The 18,798-nt window shown below is 38.1% G+C and overlaps 1 protein-coding gene across 1 annotated transcript in view; it reads right to left on the bottom strand.

Moving 5' to 3' along the window:
* Positions 1–17,780, bottom strand: part of LOC107673760 (cadherin-17-like) — a 25,302-nt gene extending 7,522 nt beyond the window's left edge. The window contains exons 1-7 of the mRNA XM_016467534.1: positions 17,682–17,780; positions 16,081–16,231; positions 15,791–16,003; positions 15,263–15,339; positions 10,218–10,409; positions 3,963–4,204; positions 3,014–3,144 (exon numbers count right to left, since the gene is read on the bottom strand). Coding sequence (XP_016323020.1) covers positions 3,014–3,144; positions 3,963–4,204; positions 10,218–10,409; positions 15,263–15,339; positions 15,791–16,003; positions 16,081–16,231; positions 17,682–17,753 — 1,078 coding nt within the window. The 5' untranslated portion in view covers positions 17,754–17,780. The remainder of the gene's footprint in view (positions 1–3,013; positions 3,145–3,962; positions 4,205–10,217; positions 10,410–15,262; positions 15,340–15,790; positions 16,004–16,080; positions 16,232–17,681) is intronic.
* Positions 17,781–18,798: the final 1,018 nt, after the last annotated feature.

Below are 18,798 nucleotides of genomic sequence, written 5' to 3'. Positions count from 1 at the left end.
TAATCTTTGTGTGTATGTGTGTGTGTGTTTTAGCTTAGTTTTAATGTAATCTAGAATAGCTAATAAATTCTTGTTTTCATTTATAAAGAAGTATTGTCTGGTGTCGTATAATTTTAAGGTTAAACCTTGCCAAGATCTTGCTACCTAGCTCGTAGCGTATAACTTATCAAATAACTTATTAACCCGTGGTCAGGGAAAATACATAGTCAAATTGTTAATATACACTGACATTAACGTCTCGCAGGACGAGTAGCTGATAAGGTGTAAAATAACAAATTTGAAATCAGTTTTAATCAGGTGGACCTCGAATTTTCAGATTCGAGTCCTCTCAAAACCTGAGCTAGAAATAAAATTAGTGATTAATTCCCTTATAGGAATTAATGAGTTAAATTCCTTACAATCCTTTAATGAGAGTTAGCAACTACACTAAAAATCCACACTATGTGCCATGCCACAAAAGCTTTATTATACAGTGAATTAAGCCATGCATTATTAATATCATGTATATAAACAGAGATGCAACTCTAGCCATAGTTCAGTGGATTCAAACTGTTGGTATAAATAAGCTGCTTGCACTGTTTCTTCGCTCTTTTCACTGCAGGAGATGGTTTAACACGGGCATTAACATGATGCTAAATATTGGTCAGGAGCTGCGTTAAAGAGAAGCTACTCACTGCAGAGTAAATGGGTGGAGCTTACGTCTCGCTCCTCCCTGCTAGACGTCCAGCGAGGAGGAGCAAATGTCATTTGTGCCTAATGATTGGAGCTAGAATATCCAACCACACCCTAACCTTACCCACCACTCTCCCTCCACCCCATTAGATGTCCAGAGAGATGGAGCTGGAAGTCATTTGACTCTGCAGTGAGTACCACTTAGCAATAAAGGCTGTGCAGACTGAGATTAGTGCTACAAAGCTCAATGGCATCAGTCTCTGATTAACCAAGAGAGAGCTATTATTATAAAACAACAAAGTCTGATTTGAAAAGGAATATTAAACTTCATACTCTTATATTTTATCTTGCAAAGAACAGCTCTTGCTGCCAGAATCACATTAGATGAAAAAGTCCATAGGCTACATATTACAGAAGAAAAAAAAGAGAAGAAAAGCCTCCAAAATAAACAAATAACAAAAACACCAAAGATAAATTCTAATTTTCCCGAAGGAGCTGAAAAAAACAAAACAAAATCACAACACTCACTAGCAAGCCCCAAGAAAATTAATAACAAAATTGCAACTAATTTCAGGCAGACCTTAATTGAGTGTTTGCATTTTAAGCCTGCCCTCTAAAACATTCATATAGTTACACTTTTATGTATTTACATATTTTGTTATGACACCTACTGTATATAGCAAAGACAGTAATATATTGAGATTAATTTTAGCCTCTTAACTTTAGAATTGTTTTTGTAAACAGACTAATATTTCACACAAAATAGTTTGAAATTAAACAATAATTGACAGACCACCTGCGGTACCACCATGGACGTCCTAGGCCTTATGGACTCCCTGTTGAAGACCCCATCACTAATGAATGACTAATAAATGACTCCCTAGTTGAAGACCAGACCTTAAACAAGAAGTTTGTAAGATTCTCTTAATCCAGTTTGTTGCTCATCGACTACTATAAGTACGTCATTAATGGGTTTATCTCCCCCAAAAGTGTAAACATTGAACTTCCCAGGCAGGCACCATCAAAAGATTTAGGGTGGCCCACTCAAGATTTGTCAATCTTTTTCCAACCTAAACTAAAGAGAGAGACTGGGGGGTAGCTACTATTGCAGGCAGAGCCAGAGGGTGTTTAGCCGGTGTTGGACCATGGCTGATGCGTTACATGGGAAAATAAATTCAGATTTGGTTATAGAAGTGCAAGTCAAAATGCGAAGATTTGCCAAAATATGCAGAAATAGACAATGGGGTAAAACAAGGGTTAACTTTGGCGGTGCTTTTAAAAGATATAGGAATTAAATGGAATGTTTGGGTTTCAATCAAGATGCGGAACTTGTGGAGCTTCTTCTTAACAGGTACTGTAAAGCTAAACTCAAGTTTCTGCCACACATGTTAGCTGTGTACTATCAATCCCCAAATGAAATAATAAGATATTGTAGGGATAAGAATAATAGTAAGGAAGTGATGAGGTATAAGGTTGTTTGAAAATATGCTTTATTTTTTTATATATATCCCTTTCATATATATATATATATATATATATATATATATATATATATATGCAACCCTTTCTGTCTATTTTTATGCATCTCTTTCTGCAGCCCAGAGTAAAGTACAATTCCTTGAAGGCCAGAAGCTCTCAGATACCGAGGTATGTGTATTATTTTTATCTATCATCTAGAGTTTCTTTATTTTTCCCTCCTCTTATACACTCCCTCTCATTTTCGACCCTGCTTCAACACTCAAGACCACGCAAGACAGGGAGTTGTGAGTCATATCTCTTGTTCTCATCTAATCTCTCTCCTTTTTTCTCCCCCGTAAACATTTGTGACTGAGCATTCTGGACTGCACTGATTTCTCATCTGAGAGCGCTGATGGGGGCAGAAGGTAATTGGAGGGTGAACTGTGACCTTCACACCTCAAATCTTTGATCTGCGCCCTACATTCAGGTGCAGAGAAATGATGTGGAATTCTATAGCACACACACATCGTTCACACACCGCAACATCTCAGCTGGTGACTCATTCACAGCTAGTTACAATGTCTGAGATTTCTCTCATGGCGTGTGTATGTGGCCCAGAATTTTCAATGAGATTTGATACTGAATAGAGCCTGTCACAGCGTTTCGAAATGTCAAGTGTCTCGGCAGCACTGATGATTCTGAAAAAAAGAAAGCCGAGGGATGTTGATTTTACCCAGATGTCTCGCATTGATAGCATCTTCTTCTTGTACTTGCTCTGTATAATAACTTCAGTTTGATGGACATGTTTATTCAAACAAACAACATGAATTGACAGCCCTCCACAGTGAATGCATGCATGAGGAGGGGGTAAAATGTCACTTACGCCCATCTTCAGCTACCACCTCCATGGTGTAGGTGCTGTTCTCCTCTCTGTCCAAAGCTTGGACCGTCTTGAGCTCTCCGGAGTACTTCCCAATGGAGAAATATTTCTTAGTGTCTCCTCTCAGTGAATACCTGAAGAAAGAACAGCGTTTGAATCACATATTCTCTTTCATAATCAAGCAATTATAACATTATGGATTATAATGCAAAAAAAAAGGGCTTTAAGTAAAACAATCTACAAAGAATTACATTAAATTGATCAAAAGTGAGAGTAAAGATATTTGAAATGTTACAAAAGATTTTTATTTCAAATAAATGCTGTTCATTCTATTCATCAAAGAATCCTGAAATAAATGTATCACGTTTTCCACAAAAATATAAAGCAGCCCAACTGTTTTCAGATTTTAAATAATAATATGTTTTCAGCATATTAGAATAATTTCTGAAATATCATGTGACACTGAAGACTGGAGTAATGGCTGATGAAAATTCAGCTTTACCATCACAGCAATAGATTACATTTTCAAATATATTACAAAAGAAACCAGTTATTTTAAATTGTATTGTATTGTACTGTTTTAATGTATTTTAGATCAAGATTCAGATTATTTTCCACCTTCCAATGGAAAATAATTTAAATCTATATGAACAACAAACGACATGATAAATTATGCTTCCACACATTTACACTTCTGGATTAAGAGTTTTTGTTTGTTTGTTTATTTGTTTTTAACAAGTTTTTAAGCAAATAGTGAGTTTTCTCTGTGTGTTTTAGATTTTGAGAATGAGGTGTGCGTGTCAGTTGAAATGTATTAATTTGGGGAATCTCTGATTGTTTACGATTGAAAGGGACAGCTGGAAATTGTTGCAGGATGGCAATTGATGTATAGATACAATTTGTATTGTGATTGATAGTTTTACTAATTTAAATGACTGAAATATCACCTTACCTGATTGGATGAGAGTCAGGGTCATAACCTCTGATTGTGGCAATAACACGTCCTGGCTCCTCCCCTTCTCTGACAGTGACTTCATAATGGCTTTGAGACAAAACGGGGCCTTCATTGATGTCATCGATAAAAATGGTGACAGTTGCTGTGGATGCTGGTCCGTACCTGCCTCGGACCAGAGCAACTGGGTTCTGAGCGCTCAGTACCAGTATATACTCATTCTCCCGCTCAAAGTCCAGCACCTGCACGCAGTTGGCCAATGAGCACACTGTTACTACATTACATTTTTTTTTCAAGAGAAAATAATGCCACATTGTAATTATGAAAATAATAATATAAAAATAACAAAAAGCAGTGTTCTGATTTTCACAGGCAGTTGTTTTAATAATCTGTACCAGCACACTGTAGACCAGGACAAAATCACACAATATGAGAGTGTCTCACTGGTCATCACAATGTGTCAAACTGCATTTCTGAAGGTAAAATGTGTTCAAATCAGGTTCTGAATGACCCATTGTATGCTCTGATGTCATTCTTCAGACTGAAGGTCAGATATTTCTCTGGATGCTCACAACCTGCTGACATCACTCTGGCTGTATGTCATACACTGGGCTGTCTTGGTAACAGAATGCAGATAAATGCCGATCTGAGAGCGGGCGATGTCAAAACAGTTTTTGGTTATCCATACCTGTAATTGTCATCTTTTCATTTTCATTTCTCATTTAACTTAATTCTCAAGGCTTCACCTTTAAAGCTTGTTTGTTGAAAAATCAACAACAACAACAAAAATCATCCAGATTGAAAAATGCTCGCCAGACCCGGGAAATGAATTGGGGACCACAGTCTGACATGATGTCCTCGGGTAGTCAGCTGCTTCCATCACAGTGGGTAGACCCTTTAGCGGAATGAGTTTGGCATCTTGTAGATACTCCCGATTTTTGTGATCTGTGATGACGGTAAATGGGTGACGGGAGCCCTCGAGTCAATGCCTCCACTCCTTGAGGGTCAATTTCATGCCAATCAGCTCACGGTTACCAATATCATGGGACAGTTTTTTTGAGTAGAAGGCACATGGATGGAGTACCAGAGGTTCACCCTGCCACTGAGAGAGGATGTCTCCCATCCCGGTGATGGATGCGTCTACCTTGACCAGGAAGGGAAGCTTGTGATCAGGAAGCACAAGGGCAGGAGCTGATGTAAAGGCGTCCTTCAGTTGTTGGAAAGCCTCTTGTGCAGCAGATGTCCAGGATAGGGACTTGGGCCTTTGTTGGAGCAGGGATGTTAAAGGTGAGCTGAGCTGACTGAAATTAGCCATATACCGGCGGTATAAATTGGCAAAGCCCTGGAAGCATTAGAGATCCTTGATGGTGCTTGGAGTAGGCCAGTACCTTACTGCCTGGACCTTCTTCGGGACTATTTGTATGCCGTTGCGGTGAATAATATAGCCCAGAAAGTGAAGCTTGTCACGATGGAACTCACATTTCTCTAGCTTGTGGTAAAGATGGTGTGGTCTCAGCTTGGTCAGGACCTGCTTCACATGGTGGCGATGTTTGGTCAGGTTCCAGGAGTAGATCAGGATATCATTCATGTAGACAATGACGAACTGGTGGAGTAACTCCCGGAACACCTCGTTCATGAAACCCTGGAATACGGAGGGTGAGTTAGCAAGCCCATACAGCATGACTTGATATTCATAATGCCCAGATGGAGTAACAAAGGCGGTCTTCCACTCGTCACCCTCACGTATCTGGATGAGATTGTACGCGCTCCACAGGTCCAGCTTAGTGAAGATGCAAGCTCCCCGCAGTTGCTCCAGGGTGGCAGGGACTAAGGGTAGAGGATAACTGTCACAGTGAGGCTCTGTGATTAGAGGCTCTTATTATGAGAAGGACACTTAATTTGACACGAGACTGTGAACATACATGTATGCATACACTTCCCTATCTGTTTTGCGCAAATTGAACACCAGTTAACACAGATATGTTTGTGTCACTGATCATGTATATTAATTAATGTTCCTGTCCTCATGTCATTTCTTCCTCAGTTTAACATTTAATGATTCTTAAATTTTACTATGTTGATTTATGTATTGTGTTGTGTTAAGAAGTAAAGCAAGACTTGTAATCATATTACAACTTACATATTGTAAATAGTCATACTTACATACTGGAACATTTTCCCACCCCAAACAGACAAAACCCAGTCACAGTAAATGCCACCATTTTGAAGATTGCATTCCTCATCTTCAAGAATCGGCTAAAAACACATTTCTTCCATCTTTATTTGACCCTCTAACTCTAGCACTCTCTATTCTAATTTTATTTATAAAAAAAAAAAAAACTTGCTTCTCTAATCTTTTTGCATTCTATCTATTTGTTTTCTTTTTATTTATTATACAATTATAATTCTGACTTTCTGACTTCTGATTAACAAAAGCAAAAAAAAAGCCTCTAACACTAGCTTGCTCTATTCTTTTTCTATTCTATTTTTTTTCTTTTTATTTATTATATGATTTAAAAAAAAAAACTTGCTACGTGTACTGCATTAAGCTAACTGAGACTTGTTATAGCACTTGCATATCATTGCTCTTTTGTTGATTTTGATTGCTTTCATTGTCCTCATTTGTAAGTCGCTTTGGATAAAAGCATCTGCTAAATGTAAATGTAAATGTAAATATTGGCACACAAGTGAGAAAATGTAATTTTTCCACTTCTGAGAATAAACACTGAACATTTGACTTCATTGTCACATCACTTCATTTTTACGCCTCCATCTGCCGGTACATTTAGAGCAGTGGTGATTATACTGTTTGAAACATCTCTGTGCCCCTTTTTTTTGCGGTTGTCACACCACTGTCTCTCTTGCAATAACAATATTTGATGGTCTGAGCATTGAGGGACCGGTAATAGATGCAAGGCCTCAAGCCCCCATCCTTCTTGTTGACGAAGAAGAAACTTGATGTGGCAGGGGAAGTAGATGGGACGAATGAACTTCTGTTTCAGAGCCTCTTCAATGTACTACTCCCTGGACTTTTGTTCCGGGATGGACAAGGGACATGAGTCGCACTGAGCAGTGAGCAGTGAGCAGTCTGGCACACGAGAGATGGATGGAATCCACTTGCATGTGCTCTGGTGCTGGAGGGCTGGCAGAGTGGGTTGCGAGCAGAGGAGCTGCAGCGGGAATGTTGGAGGTAATGTCAGCGAGCCTCTGAGAAATCCATATTGAGCGTTGGATGAAGGCCTCTAGTCCAATTATGTCATGATAGATGGCCATTTGTTGATGGATCTGCAGGTACAGACAGTGCTGATAAGCGGTTAAGAGGGCTGTCTCGTTCCAACCACTCGTTGCCGTGAGTGTACGAAACTTTAGGGCATAGTCCATAACAGATGATTTCCCTTGCCGTAGACAGAGCAGTTGGTTGTTAACAGAAAGGGTATTAGCAGTTTGACCAAACACTTCTTTAAAATGGGTGGTAAAGGTCGTCAGAGCCATTGGCATCCCAAATCACTCTAGCCCATTAAAGAGCTCTTCCTGATAGAAGTGAAATGATGTATGCTATCTTGGCATGGTCTGAAGAGAATAAGTGAGGCTGAAAATACAGGGAGAATTGGAGAAGAAAACCATTGCATTCCTCCACCTCTCCACTGTAGGGCGCTGGCCGTGCCATGGGACTGTGGTGTGGTGGTGAAGAGGATGGAATGGTTTGTGGGGGTAGAGATTGCCGTACAGCCTGTATGAGTTCAGCAAATGGGTCTGATACAGGGCGACGAACATCGCTTGGGTCCAAGATGTGTTGTCGGTCTAGTCTTCTGTCACAACAGAAGAGGATAGATGGCAGATAAGCTCAACACAGATCTTTAATTAGCAGTGCAAGCAATGGAGGCAAGCGATGCACAGCAAAGGTAAGTATCACACAACACCGTAAATAGTAATTCAGCAGAATGGAGGAATGAACAGTCTTTAACTTGCAGGTACAGGCAGTCGGATGAGAAGGCAGAAGACGATGGATCCAAACTTGAATCAGGGACAACAAGGTGAGTCTAGGAGCATGATCAAAGGTAGAGAAGAGACGAGACTGGTGACTGGTGCAGTGAGTGCTTATGAATGGTGGGTAATGGTGTGAGTGATTAGAATTCCGGGGAGAGTGAATGAGTGGGTGGAGTGCAGAGGTATGGCGCTGCTCTGTTGGTTGACTCCGTGACAGATGTTAGTGATGATACAAATGCTGAATCTGTGTTTATGTTCCCAGAAAGGAAAAAAAAAAGAGAAAAACAGAGGCAGAGTGAAAAAGACTAATGCTACTGATTGGAAGTGAACAGCACTACTGTTTTTTCCACTAGTAATATTACATCCAAACTTCACTTAATTTAATTTATTAAGTCACTTAATTCACTTGTATTTTAAAGAGCAGACAGCATTCTGACCAGACCCTGATGTTCTGCCATTCTTTGCCCTTATTCCAGTTGTCATCCCAGTCAACCCATCAATCAACCACAACAACAGTGTACTGTACAACTAGGATCTACAAATCAGCAGCCAGAAACCTGGTTGTGGTGTCCAATTGGCCACTTCACCACAACCAGACAACCTTGGAGGTTTAAATTTAAGACATCAGGAAAATCAGACACTTCTTGTCATGTTACTTTGACCTCTAATTTTCTAATTCAGTTTGAGAAACCTCTTTTTTTTTACAACAATGAATTTCTAAAAATGTTACACAAAGCTTAGTGCCTTTCAAATGGAATAGTGAGTTCCTCTATCCTTTTGCTTCACTCAGAACACATGAGTGTGTTCAGCACACCTGTCACTATGGACAAGAAATGAGCTGTTCTCAAATCCTCAGCCAATCCCTGCATTAAACTGAACACACACACAAAAAATGATCATAGCTCCTGACAACTGTAAAAACATTGATCTAACATGCTTCATGGCAACAGTAAATTCCATTTATTACTGTTGTTTACCTAAAAACAGTTCATCTCCTGAAAAATACAGAATGTATGTGGTCTCCAGTTTTGATTGCCCATGCTGCAAACATGACACACTTTAATTAACTCCTGCCCATTAAAAATACAATACAACCATTTAATTACGGAGCCACAGAACAACAACAGAGAGAGTTGTGCACAGCAAACGAGAACACAGATGAACACAAGATAAACAAATGGCTCAGTTCCTTGACATATCAGTAAATATCAGGATTCAGAAACCCTCTTTTGAAATGTCAAACTTCCAGCTTGCAATCTGGCAAAACATGAATAAAAGATGTCATAAATGGATCAAACTGGTTGCATTTCATATATGGGGTAAACCAAGATCAAGGGAATCAGAGACACTAATCACACACTTGTGGTGACCCTGCACTGGAACAACTGCATCACCTCAAGGGAATGTGGGTCACGGTGAGGATCAGGCCTTGAGCCCTGGATGAATGGCCTGCTAAATAATGACTCAACTGTTTGTTTTCAAACAATGACCTCAGAAAGTATTTAAAAACCTAAGCCCCACTTAATATGGACAAATTTAATTGTGTTATATCAAACTAAGTAGCATTCGATACTAGACATTTTCTATTCATTTACTTTATCTATAATTTATTTATTTTTTTTTACCAACTGGGCAAATACATTTTTAGTTCACATCGGTGTCAATTCTTGAACAGTATATAAACTATTTAAAACACAAAAATCTCTTTTTGTGAAATATTTGAAAAGTAGTGTTTGAGGGGCTGGGTGATGAACAACTTAACACTCAAACCTCATCATGTCCTTAACGTTACCTATAAAAATAGCAGCTGGTATAAATGAAAATGTTCAGTGAAGGTAAACACAGAGATAATTATAGTAACTCAAGAGTATGAACAATCATACATTTTGACGATTTGACGATGAGTATCTGCAGTGTCAGTCCCATTCTGTAAGCACTTCATAAAACTGCATGTGGCTCACTTGGATGTGTTTAGAAGTTTCCGACAGAACATCAATTTCAGATCACAGATTAAAAGTTGTATAAACAAAGAACAATCACATTATGTCAGGGTGATGATTCAAGATTTTTCCCTAAATCAGTGAAAAAGAACAGACCACTGAAAGTTATATTAAAAAAGTATTTTTTTTTAAATCCTCAGCTTTTCCCAAGCCCTCATTAAAAATAATGTTTGTGCTTTAAAAGAACATTCTTTAAAACAAGTGCAACTTGGTTTGATGTGTATCTATGCATCTATGACCAGCAGTAGTATTCAGGCAGAGAAGATACCTTATCAAGGATGAGGGCAGCTTCATTGGTCTGTCTGTCAGTCACTAGAGTAAAAACCTCCTCCTCATTCCCAGATTCAAGTCTGTAGTCCACCTGCCAGCTGTCCCCACCCCACTCATCCGCATCCCATGCCGACACTACAGTGACTGTGGTGCCCACTGAGGAATCCTCAGCCAGGTGGAAGGGTCCATACTAGAGAGACAGAAATTAATTAAAGATTTCTAAGATACTGTATGCAATTATGATAAAAATGGAGAATAGAGAAAGCATTAATAGGTCTGTGATTAGAAACCACAATATTTGTAACAACTTTATGAAGTTAGCCTTTAAATAAATGATACAGTCATGGTCAGAATTGTTGGTACCCTTCGTAAAATAAATCTGCATTGTTAATCCTAATGATCTTTTATTTTAAAAATGTACAAAAATATAACCTTTCATTGAAGAATAAGAATTTAGAATGGGGGGAATCTCATTATGAAATAAATGTTTTACTCTAATACATGTTGGCCACAATTAATGGTACCCTTAGAAATTCTTATGAGTAAAATATCTCTGAAGTATATTCCCATTCATATTTACAATTTTTAGTACACCAGGGTCATTATGAACATGAAATTATCCAGCCATTGCTTCCAGTTTCACATGAATATAATTATGAGGGAAAACAAATGAATGAATGAATGAATTCATTAATTCATTCATGAGGGGAAAAAAAGGCCAAATTCTCTTAATCATCCATCGCAATGAGTAGTTCTCAATATGAATATAGTTCTGATGTGCAGCAACAGATAATTGAGCTTCAAAAAAGCTGAAAAAAAAAAGCTAAGAAAGTGGCTTTAAGAAAAGAACTAGAGCATTTAAAATTCCCATTTCCACCATCAGGGCAATAATTAAGAATTTCCAATCAACTAAAGATGCTATAGATCTTCCTGGAAGAGGGCATGTGTCTATCTTTCTAATGCTCGGTGAGGAGGAGAGTTTGAGTGGCTAAAGGCTCTCCAAGGATCAAAGCTGCAGAATAGCAGAGATTAGTTAATCTTGGAGCCAGAAAGCCTAAAAAAAATGTCAAACAGCACCTACACCCCCACATGTTGTTTGGGAGGGTTTCAAGAAAAGAAAAGAAAAATCAAAAAAAGAAACTGCTCTCATCCAAAAACAAACTCCAGCATATTCATTTGCCTGGATCTTCAAACAGGACTGGGTTCTATGGTCAGATACAACTAAAAAAAATAGCTTTTTAGCAGCACTCAAGATAGGTTTGGTGTACACAGGAGTAAAAAAAGTACCCCATGTGTACAGTACAATGAAATATACTGCTGTCCCTTTAATGTTGTTGGTGTATTTTGTTTTTCTGCCAGAGGTCCTGGACATCTTGTTCAGATACATGGCATCATGGATTCTGTCAAATAACAACAGATAAAAAAGTAAAAACTGACTGTTCATACTAGAAATCTTATAATGGGCCAAGGCCAAAAATGGGTCACTGAGCACAAAACAAATATGCTGCCATGGCCATTCCAGTCCCCTGACCTGAACCCTATAGAAAATGAGTGAGGTGAACTGAAGAGGAGAAGCACCAATATGGACCTGGAAATATGAAGGGTCTGGAGAGATTCTGGATGAAGGAATGGTCTCTGATCTCTTGTCAGGTGCTCTCTAACCTCATCAGGCATTATAGGTGAAGACTCAGAGCAGATCTTGGCAAAAGGATGATGCACAAAGTAATAAAGGGTTCCATTAATTGTGGCCAACGTGTATTAGAGAAAAACAAATCATAATGAGATGTCCCCCCATTTTGAATTCTTATTCTTCAATGAAAGGTTATATTTTTGAAACATTTTTAAAATAAAAGATCAATAGGATTAACAATGCAGATTTATTTTCACAGCCATTTTTGATCATATTTACCAACAATACTGACCACGACTGTATTTAGGTTTCTAAGGCAAAACACATTGAACAAATGTATGCATTAAACACATAATTTTTGAGTGTTCTCCAGTTTAGAGAAACAGAACATGTAATGTAATTAAATATTATCAGTATACACTACTGTACTTTTTCTTTTTGGAAAGAAATTAATACTTTTATTTAGCAAAGAGGCATTAAAGGGAGGCATGAAACTTCATCCAGAAATAAACATTATGTCATCATTTACTCAATCTCAGGTTGTCCCAAACCTGTATGAGTTTGGCAAAATAAGATATTTTGAAGAATGTTGGTAACCAACCAGTTGACAGTAGCCATTGGCTTCCACAGAATGGGGAAAAAAATACTATGGAAGTCAATGGCTGTTTGGTTACCAACATTTTTCAAAATACCTTCTTTTGTGTTCAGCCGAGGAAAGAAACTCATACAGGTTTGGAACAAGTGGAGTGCGAAAAAATGATGACAGAATTTTCATTTTTGTGTGAGCTAATCCCTTTAAAATTATCAAAAGTGACAGTAAAGACATTTATATTGTAACAAAAAATATATATTTCAAATACATTCTGTTCTTTTGTACTTTCTATTCATCAGAGAATCCTGAAAAAGATGTATCACGGTTTAAACAAAAATATTAAGCAGCACAACTATTTTCAACACTGATAACAATACAAAATGTTGTGGGCCCCCTGTACTCAATCCCACGTTTCCCCTGAATGGCTGTCAATGGAGAAAGATGCTTTCTAAATTCAAATGGTGTAGTTACAACATCTACCAGCAGGACAACTAGACAACCATGGCCACTTGCTATTGTGTTGCTGACGTTCAGAACTTCAGAGTCTTCAGAAGAGCTGTATTCAGATGCTAGTCACTCTTTCACTGGTCTGCCCAACCAAGAATTGTCAACACACACCTCCAGCACTTCACAACTAAACTCCTAACATACAGACATGACCTTCTAAAAAATGTTTCTACTTTAAGAGAGAGTGAAATAAAAATAAGGAAACAGAGGAAGAACCAGAATGTTAGCTGAATGTGGCATGACAGTGTCTAGCAGGAGAGTAGAAAATGTGTTTGTGAATATTTCTGCAAACAAGGCTGTTCATTAATGTAAGTACAGCACCATTCATCAAAACATCATTCATCTAAGAAGTTTTGGCTCCATCACAGTTCCTAAAATTCATTGTCAACTAAATTAGGGGATACATGATGAAAATGAAAGGCACACAGCCAGTGAGGTGAGCTTTATGGATGTTTCCAGAATGCAGAACAGAGCAAGTCTTTCTCTTCTTTCAAAGCGGATCTAAATATACCTGCTGAATTCAAGCCAGCGCCACTGCTGCTGCCCTCCATCTTCACACCAGCACTCTGTCTGCACCCGCGTACATCTCCTGTATTATTCACAACACGTAGGCGTAAACACGCAGGGTATTTTCCAGAAATCAGGGACCACTGCCTGCCTACATCCTGCATCTGCTCTTCATCTCTCCTTTTGCTCATATCTTCCCGTCATTTTAGTCAGTGATCATCTCACTGTTTATTATTCAACTCGGCTGCATCAATGAACAAAGATGATGACATAAGAAAGGCGCTTAGGGCTGTTCTGCATAAGTGAATGCGCTCATGTAGCATAAATAGATAGCGCTACAAATTAGTAAGTGGTCATATTTAGAACATCACTTCAGGATAAGAAATATTTCCAAAAATCGGAGAATCAGATATGTTATGCAAACATTTGAACTTATGCTCCACATTAACATCACAGCACAGTACATTATATTTCATTTGTTTACTCAATGTAATTATGTACTGATATTAACATCCTGGCTTATACAGATAAGATGATACTTATTTAATTGCTCTGGTCAATGACCAAATTTTTTAAATTCATAATATATATATACTATCATTTTCCTATTTATTAAAATTCGACACTATTTTGTCTAAAATAAGAGAGAAACTTCAATTAATCCTATACAGTAAATGCTACAAATGATTTTAGGCTTCGCAACATCAAAAAAAAAACCTACATTAAAAATAGATATTCATTTTGATATTAGATACAATTACATTTTACATTTAACAGTTTACTATTAAATTGAATGAATGAATCAGTTAATTAATTAATTATTTAATTTAATTATCAAATAAAAATATATAAAAGTAAAATAATTACTTTTGCCACCACACATTCACCCAAAATCAAAAATTCTGTCATAATTTACTCACCCTTGTTTCATTCCAAATTATTTTTTTTTGGAATGAGGAACATAAAAGAAGTTATTTTTAAGAATTTGGTAACCAAACCGTTCTATTGCATGGACAAAAAACACAATATAAGTCCATTGGAACCGAAACTGTTACCAGCGATCTTCAAAATATCTTCGTTTGCGTTCCGCAGAAGAAAGAAATGCATACAGGTTTGAAATGAGAGTAAGTCATGATAGAAGTATATTCAACATCAAGCGATACCAATAAATTAAAAATATATAATATAGAGTTGGCTGATAATTGATGTGATATGCATCATTCATTCCTAAATCTAATATATTTTCAGGTAGAGATCTGGTACCTTGAATATAACAATCTTGAATATAACGAAATAAACCCATGACTCGAAACGATAGAAACGATCCATATCTAGAAACGATATAATAAAATTGAATGACAAAATGGCTTGCAAGCAAGCAATCAAAGTTATGAGATCATTACTGGAGAAATGCAGAAATCATCTGAATAAACTTAATTGGTGTCATCCAATTATAGCTGTGAACACTGTTCATTTGTAGTGCTCAAAACTATAAAAAGAAACACTCCCAGCTAAATTATTACATGTCCATAAGCCTGAGATTAAAGCATGGATTCCACCTGAAAGCTCTTTATCTCATCGGCCTCTGTAAATCACATTTTCTAGAACACAGGTCTTGTACAAACACACACACTAACAGATAAAGAGAAATAAAGGGAGAAAGAAGTCCACCTGCCAGCTGAGATGACAGCAAAAAAAAAACTAAAAAACAAACAAACATCAAGTGTCTAAAGGGAACTGATCTCATTCACAAAACTGAAAATAATATATAACAAAAACAGCAGTACCCATAGTGCACAGTCCATACCTCATGATGGGAAAAGATTGGTGGGTTGTTGTTTTCATCCAGAACTTTGACTATGACAGTGCAGGAGCTGTTCAGCCCTGAGGAACAAGTCAGAGAACATATTGATTATCTGTTAATATCAATTAATATCAAGCGACATAAAAAGTCTTGCAAGATCTCACGTTGCTGTGTGACAGTACATCAGATTCTACATGGCATACTATTTATGTCAGCTGACACACTAGTCACACTGTGTGTGTGTGTGTGTGTGTGTGTGTGGAAAGAAAAGTGACATTTTGAGAGCCATTATTTAGGTCCATAAAATTACAGAGATCAATTATAGCAGCTCCATCATGCTGCATAACTACAGTAACTACCTCAAGTGTTACATGAAATTATGTTTGAGCATCACAATGTGAAATCTGAAAAAAGGTGTCTCTAATCACACAAACCAATCAGAGAAGATTGCACAAAATGACACCAGTTATATTACATGGTGCCATTTTGCAAGACTAAATTAGCATTGATCAGTGTTGGTGATGTGTCGACCTTTAGCGTCCTCTGCCGTGATGGTGAGTGTGTACTGTGGAGCGGTGCCCTCCATGCTGTCCGCCTGCACTGTGATCACTCCCGAGTCCCGGTCCACACGGAACAAATTCCGGGGAGTCTCAGGCATCTGGCCCACCAGCCGATAAAATATCCGCACGTTATCGGTTTTCGGATCGTCGTTGTCAGCTGCTTGGACTGTGAGAATCTCTGTACCTGCGAGCAGAAGATCATACCATTCGCTAACTTGCTTTTTTTTAGTATTTAAATAGCATTTATATAGTGTGTGTAACCTTTAGTCGCAAGCTCCTTGACCACCGTGTGGTACTGCATCTGTGGGAACGTGGGCCTATTGTCATTGGCATCCCCCACCATCACTCGCAGCTCCACGGGCTTAGCAATCTCTCTGCCATCTGGCCTCTCTACCACTATGTTAATATGAAACTAAAAGGGAAAAGGGATTATTGTGAATTCTCATTTGCAAAGAAAACAGTATGTCTTCTGCCAATGTATTATAGTCATCTGTGGTCTGGAGTGCATGATGAAGAGAAATCATGCTCACTGAAATCCTAAATATACTATATATTGAATAGAAAAAATATTAAAAAACAAAATAGAAATTTTGTTTCTCTGTATCGAATACACCTGTTGGCTAAAATTCAAAGGCTTGCTTATAAATTTGAAGATGTTCTGTCACTTAAAAAGTGGCTAGTTATCTGAAGGCAGGGAATCTCCAGTAAGCAGACATATTTACATTGGAACATCTTAAGACATTTAGACAACGTTCACACTGTCAGTGTTTGGGACTGACAACTGCATTTACTTTTAGCGTGAGTCTTAAAATGTTCTGTTCAATTAGCAGTCTGAATGTGCAACTGAAGTCAAGCTCGTATTCTATTTGTGACTATCACCTTTAACCATAGCGACAGTGACTAAAGTCAATTTTAAAGATGGCAAAATGATCTAAAAAGATCTAAAATGGCAAAGTCTTATCACGTGACACGACAAGAGTTCAACTGAGGCGTTCCATGTTAATTAATCAACAGAAGGTTTATGCCTCAGTAAGCAGAGGATTTGAGTCACGCGCAGACCAAATAAACTGTGGAGGATGGTGACTGGATCTAAACCTTCAGATGACACAAAGCTCATATCTACGTCTCTGAATATTACTGAAACCATACATGAAAGCCCACAACATGTCACAGAGGGGCTCTATCACACTGTATAACGTGATGTACGACTAGTTATGAGTCCTGAAAATTTACTGGTGTGAGTTCAGTTATAGAATGCGGCTGTCACTCTCGTAAATAAATAAAATTTGTTTGAATGCAACCATATTAATGACTCAAATACTGGACTGGCAGCTGCATTTTGCTGCTGAGTGAATGTGGCCTAATGGAGTTACATGGCTGGAGGAGTGAAGTCATGTAACATCACTGTGTGATCAGTAACAAACAATTGGGATTTAGAATGGTATATTTAGGAACAGTATTTATTTACTAGTTCATATAATCCTCAAGCATGACATAGGATTTGGTGTGCTGTCAAAAACGTGTGCAGGACTCGGCTCAAGCTTTAACATGAACTACTGGTGGACTACTTGATTTAATAAATAAATATAAATGGATAAAAATGACCATCAATAAATGATATTGCATTGTGGAAAAAAATGGAGCTGGAGCAACACCAGATTTAGGTTTTACAGTTCTCACTCTTGTTCTCTTATCATTCAAATATCAAAAGCAAAACAACAAAAGTACATACGAGATTAACTATTGCACATTAGAGTTTCTGTAGTCATTCTGTTTTTATAACATTCAGAGAGGGTTTAGCACATATAGTACTGATGTAAACATATACAAGTATGACAGAAGTTTTTTTTTTAATCTTTCACCTGGTCCTGTGTTTCTCTGTCCAGAGGAGCATTCAGGTAAATTATTCCTTCCCTGTTGATAGTGAAAAGCATTTCTGGAAACTCTCCCTCAAGGCTATACTCAACTGGACTGCCACTCCACTTCACCTGCAAACACACACACACACACACACACGTTGGTATTGGGACTCTCCATAGGCGCAATGTTTTTTATACTGTACAAACTATATTTTTTACACCCAAACCTACCCCTCACAGAAAACGTTGTGCATTTTTAGATTTAAAAAAAAAAACACCATTTAATATGTTTTTAAAGCCTTTAGAATAACAGGGACACAGGTAGTGTCCTCATAAACCACCTTCATTTTGTAATACCTGTGTCATACCCATGTCATTATACAAATTTGTGTCCTCATAAACCACCCAAACCAGTGCGCGCACACACACACACACAAAATACACAACATAACCAATCAATACTACTGAAGACATTAACTGTAGTTAACTTGAATGAACATGTTTACCCAAAGGCCGATCTTAAAATCAAGATTGCTTTCTTTATACAATGCTCACACAAGGCACCTGTGAGGGCACCATCCAAATGGCTTGGACATCAGATTTAAACAAAGATGAGATACAGTGTTTGAGGAAAACCCTGCCTGTTTAGGCACTGCTGAAAGTTAGCTGATAAGTGCGGTGAGGCCGGCACCTGCCAAAACAAACCAGCTGCCCTCGCGATGGAGGGATTTTCCACTGCACTGCGACACATGATGCAAACGGTCCTGGAAAGGGTGTGGAAACGCACCGAAGAAGGAGAGGACCCTGTACAGGGGAGAGTGAGGGGGATATGTGTATCTCCTCAGTACCTCACCCTCCAACCGTTTGTTATGGAGATGGCTCTCCAAACTCAAGCACTTTGTATTCATCAGTGGGCCTCTCTAAAGATGACCTGCCCACACTGTTATGAACCGTCAAGAGCAGGGCTTTGAAGAGATTAATGTGTGTCGTCCTGCTGTTCTAAAAATGGTGAGCACCAACTAAGGTGATGTCATCTATTTAGTTTCCAAAGCCTGTTTTTGATAGAAGTGATAGAATCCTCTTAGGACGAGTCAGTTCATGCCTTTGATGTTTAGTGCTG

The sequence above is a fragment of the Sinocyclocheilus anshuiensis genome, unplaced genomic scaffold, assembly GCF_001515605.1.
Source record: "Sinocyclocheilus anshuiensis isolate Anshui unplaced genomic scaffold, SAMN03320099.WGS_v1.1 scaffold925, whole genome shotgun sequence".
Lineage (NCBI taxonomy): Eukaryota > Metazoa > Chordata > Actinopteri > Cypriniformes > Cyprinidae > Sinocyclocheilus > Sinocyclocheilus anshuiensis.
This window is presented reverse-complemented; position numbering and strand designations above follow the sequence as displayed.